The sequence below is a fragment of the Crocuta crocuta genome, unplaced genomic scaffold (genome assembly GCF_008692635.1).
Source record: "Crocuta crocuta isolate KB4526 unplaced genomic scaffold, BGI_CrCroc_1.0 scaffold666, whole genome shotgun sequence".
NCBI classification, from domain to species: Eukaryota; Metazoa; Chordata; class Mammalia; order Carnivora; family Hyaenidae; genus Crocuta; species Crocuta crocuta.
The window spans coordinates 189,509-199,230 of record NW_027528879.1 but is presented as its reverse complement, the minus strand read 5'-3'; the positions used below and the strand labels follow the sequence as shown (position 1 = coordinate 199,230).

The 9,722-nt window shown below is 34.6% G+C and overlaps 1 protein-coding gene across 1 annotated transcript; it reads left to right on the top strand.

Annotated features, from left to right (window-relative positions):
- The first annotated feature begins 5,294 nt into the window (after nucleotides 1-5,294).
- On the top strand, nucleotides 5,295-6,131 carry LOC144225570 (olfactory receptor 52D1-like). Its single transcript, XM_077756791.1, has one exon. The coding sequence runs from the start codon at nucleotides 5,295-5,297 to the stop codon at nucleotides 6,129-6,131; it is 837 nt and encodes a 278-aa protein (XP_077612917.1).
- Nucleotides 6,132-9,722: the final 3,591 nt, after the last annotated feature.

The following is a 9,722-nucleotide window of genomic DNA, read 5'->3' as shown; positions in this document are numbered from 1 at the left end:
TCTGACCTGTCTTTATTATAATCTACTGCCTTTTCAGCTAACCTCAACTATCAATAGCTCTAGAACCACCTCAGGGAGACCAAGAAAGTGGCCCAGCTGTGCATGCATTCCCTGTGGAGCCCAACATATGCTAGAGCATAGTACCAAGTCCTCAGAATTATTCTCCTACTATTTTTATTAAAAATCCATGAAAAGGGAAAGAAAACAGATCATTTCTTTAATGGAATTTGTCTCACAATAAAACTATTTTCAGTGGGGGTGTATTGGTTGGTTAAAAATACTCTACAGATCTGCTTCTCGCACTAAATTCTTTCAAGTTTATAATCACACTGGCTTTGCATAATGATTTTTGACATGGTGGCACATACATAATTTCTATTCCAGTGAGAAAATATTATGCAGTAAGGACTGTTTTTATGCTACAGTTTTCGGAATTACAATGTCAAGGTCACCAAACAGTTATTAATTTTATGTTCCATACTTCACTTAACCGATTTCCAGTTCTTAGATATATGTCTTATTTTTATTGTTACAATGATTAGGAAAGGATATGAAGAAGATCAATTCTTTATACAATTGTGATTGAAATTTAACAGAAATACAGAAAAAAGAAAGACAAATCCATACATATCTACTACTCAGAACACTACCCTGCAAAGAAGTTTTAAGATATCTTATTCCACCACAATGCACATAGAATTTTTCACATTCCTGCATTTATCTATTAAATCAAATCTTTCATTCATTAAATCAACTAATTTTCAGCGCTAGATAATAAGGGAATATTTTAACAACTGGCAGTGTAATAAAGGAAACAGACAGTGCCCACAATGTGAGAAATATCTGTTGAAGGGGAAGAAATCAGCAATAAACAAATTCAAAGTAATATTTCAAGGTGTGAAATATTGTCAGGAAGCTGCATAAAAATATGCCTAAATGTACAAGACAAGAATGTAGGATTCAAGAATGTTTGTAAATAACCTAGAAGAGGTTTTTTTGATAGATAACATAATATTTATTGAAAAATAATGAAATTATATAGAAAAATTCTGGAAGATGTAGTTCAAGGAAGATAAAACATGTTGTTTTATTATCAATGTTGTGTTCATATTTTTGGAGGAGGTCACCAAAAGAACTTGAGGGCTGGTTAGCCCCCAAGCTACACTGAGGCAATTGTTGGCTTCTCACCCACTCCACTGTCTTTGGAATATGCATTCTGCCCACCTGCCTACCTAGTCTGCACTAGGACCTTTTCTATGGACAGCCTTGAGAGAGTAATGTGTTGCTGAGGCTGCCTGGAGGTTATACATGACCAAATTCCATAAAGGCCTCTATATGAACTATTAAGATTCTGGTGGCCTGGTGTAGAGAGCTACTCATCTGGTGGCCACGCAAGCAAGATAAGCCTCATAAGTAAGTTCCCTTGCTTATTAAACCTTCCACTTACCTGTATAAAATGGCCTGCCTTTTTCCTTAGTTTTTTCCTGCCCTTGATGTATGGCGCCAGTTTGTGAAACAACAGTTGATGACCAGCCAGAAGATGGAGGAAATGGGACACAGATCATGTGTCCTTGGGGACAAATAAACTATGATAACATTGATAAGAAAGGCCTCTTGTTTCTGATATATTGTGGATTTCACTTGAGTATTTACTTGTCAGGATTCCCTCCATCCCTTAAAATGCAGATAGAGGAATATCTGTTTTGATAGTCACCGTATCACTAAAATCACTTTGGAAGGCAGTTTGGCAGCTCTTACAAAAGTAAACATACTCTTACCATATGAGCCAGTGAGGAAACTCCTTTGTATTTGCCCAGATGAGGTGAAAACTTATTTTCACACAAAAACTAGTACCAACATATCTAGAGAAGCTTTGCTTATAATTATCAAAACTTGAAGGCCACCAAGATGTCCTTCAATAGGTTAATGCATAAACTGTAGTACTTCCATACAATGGAATATCATTCAGCAGTAAAAATAAATGAGTCATTAAGCCATAACATGGCAGAGAGGAAAGTAAATGCTTATTGCTAAGGGAAAGAAACCAATCTGAAAGGTCATCAATACTGCATGTTTCCAAGTATATGACAATGTGAAAAAAATAAAGCTATAAAGACAGACAATAAGTGGTTGTAAGAGGGCTTGGAGGAAAGGACAGATAAACATGTGGAACACAACAGATTTGTAGAGCAGTGAAACTCCTGTGTATGATATCATAACTCTAGATACATGTCATCATTTGACTAATAGTCAAAACACAAAAAATGTACACCCTAAAGAATAAGGTCTAATGTAAACATTTTTTTAGCTAACAAAAATGTGGCGATATTGGCTTATAAGTTATAACTATTGGATCACACCTATATGACATGTTAATAATAGGAGAAACTGGGTGGGTTGAGGTGAGGGGATTATGTGTGGACTCTGTACTTTCTGATTAATTTTTCTATAAGCCTAAAACTGCTTTATAAGTAATACTTATATAAATTTTTAAATCTTTAAATATCTAAAACATTTCAAGTATTTAAATATTTTAAATCTTCAAATATACTGTAATGTTTTTCCTTTAGAATAACTTCAAAATATCTCACTAAAGGACACCTGGCCATGTAGGGACACATATTAAAATAGTCTCAATAGTTGGGCTTTATCATAAAAGACATCCATGTTTCAGAATAGTCATGCAATAGTATCCTGCAAGGACTACATCCTGAACTAGAAAAAAAGTGCAGAGATGTTGCTCAGAGATTTGGTTTGAGATGGAAAATTATCCAACACAGTTCAAATTTGGGAAAATAATCACAAATGTGAAAGGTCGGTTTAGTAATCCATATACTGACTGGGTCTCAGGTGCAAAAGCAATCACGCATCAGGTAAAATGCCCAAAAGACTTCTTGGCCCTGAGGTTATTCTTTCAATTGTTGTCATAGAGATCTATGTACAACACAGGTGGTATATATATGCCTACAAATGTCTGCTGAATCCCTACAAACAAGACATGACATTTTTACCTAAGACCTAAGAATATCAGTGTGGACAGTGCTAAAAGGAAATTCAAGGTCTGCCTTTTTATATTCCCAATGATTTAGAAAACTCATGAATTTAAAAGGTAAGTTAGAATAGTTCAATGGTTAATAATTTGGGCCCTGCAATTAAGGTTCATGATTTTGAAACAGGGTTTACATACTCCTTAGTGTTGTGACCTTGGGAAAGTCCTTGAGTACCTGAGTTTCCTTCTGTGTAAAATGAGGTACTAACAATAATTACTTCATATAGTAGTTGTTACCATTAAAATGGATAATCCATGTAAAGTGATTAGAGTGAGTTTTAAGAAAATGCTTAGCACATGGTAAGCATTTATACATATTTGTAATTGTTATCTTTACCATTACTGCTATATTTCTGATCCCTGTGCTGAAATGTGGTATGTCTTCTATTTAAATATGCTGACATTTTTTGTGTGATTGCTACACGAAAGCCAGGCACTGCTGGGAAACAACTAGATAAAAGAAGCAAAGTGTCATTCTTACCAGGATAATAAAGTTGTGGTTATATCTCTAAAATAATCATTCAAAAATTCTCTCTTGGACTTGCATTCAAAACCATTTCATCTTTTTTGATGAAAATTTTTGTTAAGAGATGAGAGAGAGAGAGGAAGAGAGAGAGGACAGTGTGAAGGAGAATAGAATAAATATGTGTTAACTCATGTGATAAGGTGCCCTACTTCTTTGTTAAGGGTTGTGAAAATCTGTGAAGGGTTTCAATTAACAACTAAAGTGTAATAGACATCTTGCACTACAGTGTAGTTTTCCATACTTGTGGAAGTGTCACATGAAAAGTGGACCCTTTGCAGATTTTAGATGTTGGTTTTTTGTTTTCTTTTGTTTTGTTTTAGCTAAACAGCATTTATTATCCATCATTTTGAAACTTTTCATGATTTGCAGTCAAAAAGTATTTATAAACATCTTAGTGCCTTTACCAAAAGTATTGCATCTGATTACAAACTTGACTAATTGAATTAGTGTTTTATAAGCCCTGGGAAGATATATTTGAGGTATTTTTTAAGAAACCTATTTTTATCAAACGTTTTTGATACATGAAAAGTAAGAACTGTCATTACTTTAAAAAGTTGCTAAAATGTGATCTTACTCTTTTGTTGGTGAATGTGAAGATTGTAGTCCTTCTACTCCACAGTTGGGTCTTTCAATAATAGGAATTGAAAATCATGGGCCTTGACATATTTTCAGTGACAGTCTTGTCCTGAATGAAAACATTCTTTACTCTGGAGTTTTATTTGTCTTCATCTTCCTTGATTCTAGTTTATGATCCTTGAGAGTTTGTGCTTCTTAGGGTCTGAATAATACCACAATTTTAGCAGAGCAGTTTAAATTTCATGTTAATTAAACTATTGTCTTCAAGAGTTCAAGTGAGAAGCAGATCAATAAAACATTTTATTTATTGTAGAAAAAGTAAGCCAAGGAAACATCACTCATACTATCAGGATGGGAAACAAGAATTGGAATCTTCATGCAGATTCATGTATCAGTTGACCATTCAACCCCTGTCCTTCCATTAACTTTGTCAAAGAATGAAATATGAACCCTCTCCAGTCTTCTATTCAGTGTTATAGAGAAAAAATAAAGAGAAACTACTTTTTGGTATTTAATAAATTATTATCAAGTTAGAAAAGCAAAAACTATATACACAGCACCATTGAAAGTTGAAAAAGCATACATATAAATTATGTGTTTATAACAATTAAGTTTACAAAAATAAAGGTTTTACCACTTATTTTTCTGATTCATAGTTTTGTTTTTTTCAGAGATAGCAAGATGCCCCATAAAAGGGAAGTGGTTTGCCCATAATCATTCAGGTTTGTGGCAGGGGTGGTTTTTTTGTTTGTTGTGTTTATGTGTGTTTAGTAAGCTGTAAGCCCAACATGGGGCTCGAACTCAGGCTCAAGACCCCAATATTAAGAGTCATGAGCTCTACTCACTAAGCCATCCAGGCACCGTCATTCAGATTTTTAATAATTTTCTCAGACCATTTTATTCTGTTTCTACTTCCTCATCCCAGAATTAATTGTTAGATTTTAACTAGGATGAAAGAATAAATATGTGTTTTCTATTAGTGTTTGCTCCACCTATTTTCTCTCTGATTTTCATGTAACAGAGTTGGGCCACCTGTTTACAAGAACATCCAATTCTACATCCACTCACCTCACTGGCTTTCTGCTGACTGGAGTCCCAGGATTAGAAGACTTCCAAATCTGGATCTCTATCCCCTTCAGCTTCATGTACCTTTTGGCGGTGATAGGCAATGGCCTGGTTATGGCAGTGGTGGCTGGGGACAGGAACCTCCATGAACCCATGTATCTCTTCCTGGCCATGCTGGCACTCAATGATGTTCTCCTTTGTACTGTGACAGTGCCCCAAATGCTTCTTATCTTCTGGAAAGGCCCTTCCCCATTAACATTCCCTGCATGTCTCACACAGATGTTTTTTGTTCATGCTCTTTTCCTCTCTGAATCCGCTGTTCTCTTGGCCATGGCTTTTGATCGCTACGTGGCTATCTGTACACCACTCCGTTATGCAACTCTTCTTACAGGCTCTCTCATTAGCAAGCTGGGTCTGGCTCTGGTGGCTCGGAGTGTGGCTGTGGTCACCCCTGGTGTCCTCCTCATTCTCCGGCTACGCTTTTGCCGGGAACACATCATCCACCATACCTACTGTGAGAACATGGGCATTGCCAAGTTGGCCTGTAATAGCATTGCTCTCAGTAGCATTTACGGGCTCACTGCTGCTCTCCTCACCACAGGGCTAGACTTTGTCTTCATCTCCCTGTCCTACTGGCTAATCCTGAGAACAGTCTTCCAACTACCTTCTAGGGAAGCCCGGATAAAAGCCTTTGGAACATGTGGAGCTCATATATGTGTCATCTTGATATTTTATACTCTGGCCTTCTTTTCCTTCTTTACCCATCGCTTTGGAAATCAGGTACCCAAGCATGTCCTTATCCTCCTGGCAAACCTCTACTTACTGGTGCCACCTACTATGAACCCCATTGTTTACGGGGTAAAGACAAAGGAGATAAGGATGCATGTACTAGGGCTCTGCAACAAACTAAAATGACCCAAGGGTTATAAAGCAACAAAGAATACATGAGTCCAGGATGGGGGATCAGGCTTAAAAATCAAGTCTGAATCAATCTGGACAGATCCATTCCCAAAACACCTAACCTCTGGATAGAGCTTACAATAGTCACATTTCCAAATGCTGTCTTCCCGACATGGGGTAAACAGGAAGCTAACAGGGAACTGCTCCATTTCCATCAAAGAATATTTCAACATAGTAAGGCAATAAGCAGTGGGATGTCACTATAAGCACAGGGGACTTAAATATCCTTTTTAAATACACAGTGCCTCTTTTATGTCAATTTGCTGCAGACAGGACAAAACGTAAACTCCATAAGTCATGGTTTAGTTCAGATTCCAGCTTCATCGTTATATCCACAAAATCTAGAATATAAAACATTAACAAATATTTGTTAAATAGATACATACATTACCTAATCAAAAGCCAAATGCTAATAATGTTATGTATCAAACTCCCTACTGTGTCCTTATGTATTAAATAGGACCTATACTTTAAATACTTCTTTCCTTTCCTCTAAAACACCTTTCCCTTATCTTGCAGAGAATGTTGATATCTCCTTTAATACCTTAGTGTAATAAAGATTCTTTTGGTTACACACAAATGAAAGTTACTTTAGTTAGATTAAATAAACAGAAAAGCAGGATGAGGCATGGCATACAACCAAGAAGTTTGAGGATCTGTGCCTTAGGAAGGACAAAAGCCAGGCCAATTGCCCCATATTGGGTCAGAATGTTAAAATTGCATCAATCTGTTACATCCCTTAATATTCTGATATTAAGTTGAAACTGTGTCAGGGAAATTCTCAGAAAAAAAATCCTTGCAAACGGTCAAGATTATGTTCACTGGATTCATTTGGCTCTTTTATATAAGCACCTACAATTTCTCTCTTGTATTGGTTTTCACACACCAAACATTCCTATTAATTTCATTCTATAGTAGCTGTGACAAACTTTATTATTTATAAATCTGTCATTATTTCTACATGTAATCCCTTTTCTCCTCTAGAGAATATTCACCTGTTAATTAATAAAAGATCTAAAATCTATCCCTGGCATAAGCCAATAAAACAATTGGTACGTCATGTAAAGAAGATGTGGTATATATATATATATATACAATGGAGTATTACTCAGCGATCAAGAAGAATGAGATCTTGCCATTTTCAACTATGTGGGTGGAACTAGAGGGTATTATGCTAAGCGAAATTAGTCAGCCAGAGAAAGACAAATATCATATGACTTCAGTCACATGAGGACTTTAAGATACAAAACAGATGAACATAAGTCAAGGGAAGCAAAAATAATATAAAAATAGGGAGGGGGACAAGACATAAGAGACTCTGAAATATGGAGCACAAACAGAGAATTACTGGAGAGGTTGTGGGAGGGAAGATGGGCTAAATGGAGAAGGAGCATTAAGTAATCTACTCCTGAAGTCATTATTGCACTATATGGTAACTAACTTGGATGTAAATTTAAAAAATAAATTAAATAAAAATTTTCATCATAAACATAATATAAACATATACATGGTCTAGTGGTTGAATTAATTGAATAGAGTGTTTTGTAAATATTTATATTGTTATCATTCTTTTTACAAATGTATATGGCTGTTTCTAGATTATGTGTGTAATGAGGTAATTACTATAATATATGTTTTCTAAGAAAATTATGTTTTTATTATTTAAGATATCAGATGGAATAACTGAATGGCTAAGTGGGATAATGAAGTATTTTGCAGTGCAATGCTTTGTATGAACAAAATGCCAGACACTTAGATGAAAAAAGGCGTAGTGATCTTCTTTACTATTATTTTTTCTTGCCATTGTGTTTTGCCACTGAGAGCTTTGGGCAGCATCAAGCTGATTCATGTATAACTTAAAAGATAACATTTGATATTATGCAATTATGAAAATAATTGCATTGCATATTTGCCTAATGATAGAGGATTCAAATGCACAAATGAATTTTTATTTGGGCTTCTGGTTATTTTACAGATTCTGCAGGAAGGTAGAGAATGCTTTCAAAAGGCAAATAACTACTCATGACTTTGTCAAACAACCTAATATGAGTAAGAGTGTTTCCTAATTTATAAATCCATATAAAAATGAGAAAGATGCTCTAGACGTATTAATGCAATTCTAGGCAGGAACGGGAGACCTTCTTGTTTTTGGAGCACCAGATGCTTGCCAGAAGACTAAACCCCTGCTTTCATTAAGGTTGCACAGCAAGATAATGCTTCTGTTCTCAACTCCTAATACAACCTTGTCATTCACTCATTCATTCATTGATTCATTCATTGTTATATTCAATCACTTATCTCCCTACCAACTGTATTTTATTGAGAGGAAATATTTCAATTTTGAATGTATGTGCTTTCTAAATGTTTATGGTAAAATATATTTTATGAATATAGTGTAATACTAATAATAAAGTTAAGAAGTGAGCATAGTAAATAATAATCTGTAAGTTTAAAGTTAGATTATCTATGCAGGTGTTCATTTAAAATAGTCTCATTGGTATGTAAAATGCAAAATCTAGGATGCAATAGTTAAAACATATTTCCATAAGCAAATAAAAACTAATACATCTTCATTTTTTAGAGCACAAACACTAGGAAAGTTATGTACAACGTCCACAGGTTAAAAATATCTTTTGAATTTGAAGTTCTAATTTTAAAGATGATTATCAATAAGTTAAATGTTACTTATACAATGTGTAGCTGATGGTAATATTCATTCTCAACATTTTCATTTTTTCCTATCAATTTTGTTTATTTATTGCACCAAATACTATCTAATTTTGATGTTTGTATAGTTTTATTTTTGGTTGACATCCCTTATTCAAAGCAGATATGCTAAAAGGACAGTGACTGTTGGAAATTAGAATCAAGAAATACGATAAAAGAAGGGAACGGACATAGTTGAGTTAAAACCAGGTAGCAGAAATAAATTTTGAATGTGCTCAATGTGACTGAAATATGAAATCCTAATTTAAGCTAGTAAGATCGCTTTTATTATATGACATGGGGTCATATAATAAAATGTTTTCCTCTATTTTCTTTAATATCCCAAGTAGTCATTATTTATTCAGTGATTGATTCATTTATTTTATCATTTACATTCAATAGTGATTTGGTATCACTTTTATACCAAACATATATTCATTTTTACAAGTAACAAACTCTTCAAACACACTTGCTATACTAGGTAGAACAAGGTATGTAAAAATAGAGTATTATTAAGACACAGATACTGGGAACTATAACACATTTTTTAAAGTCTTATTTGTACCTTTTGTTTATTTTTTGCCTTTGTACAAGTATTGCCATATAAACTAGAAAATTCAATTACATTTGCACGTTTTCTGTACAACCGTATGCAGAGCCATGTGCTAGCTAATTTCAGAATTATAAGGAAGGATAGTTTTGAGTACTGAGAAGAGTTCAAGATAAAATTAAGAGACCTTAATCTGTAACTGCTTCCTGCTACCACAAATTCATAGGTAGCTGCATCCCAGTGAGTTATATTGTTACATAAGTAAAATACTTCATAGCCAGGGATACCAA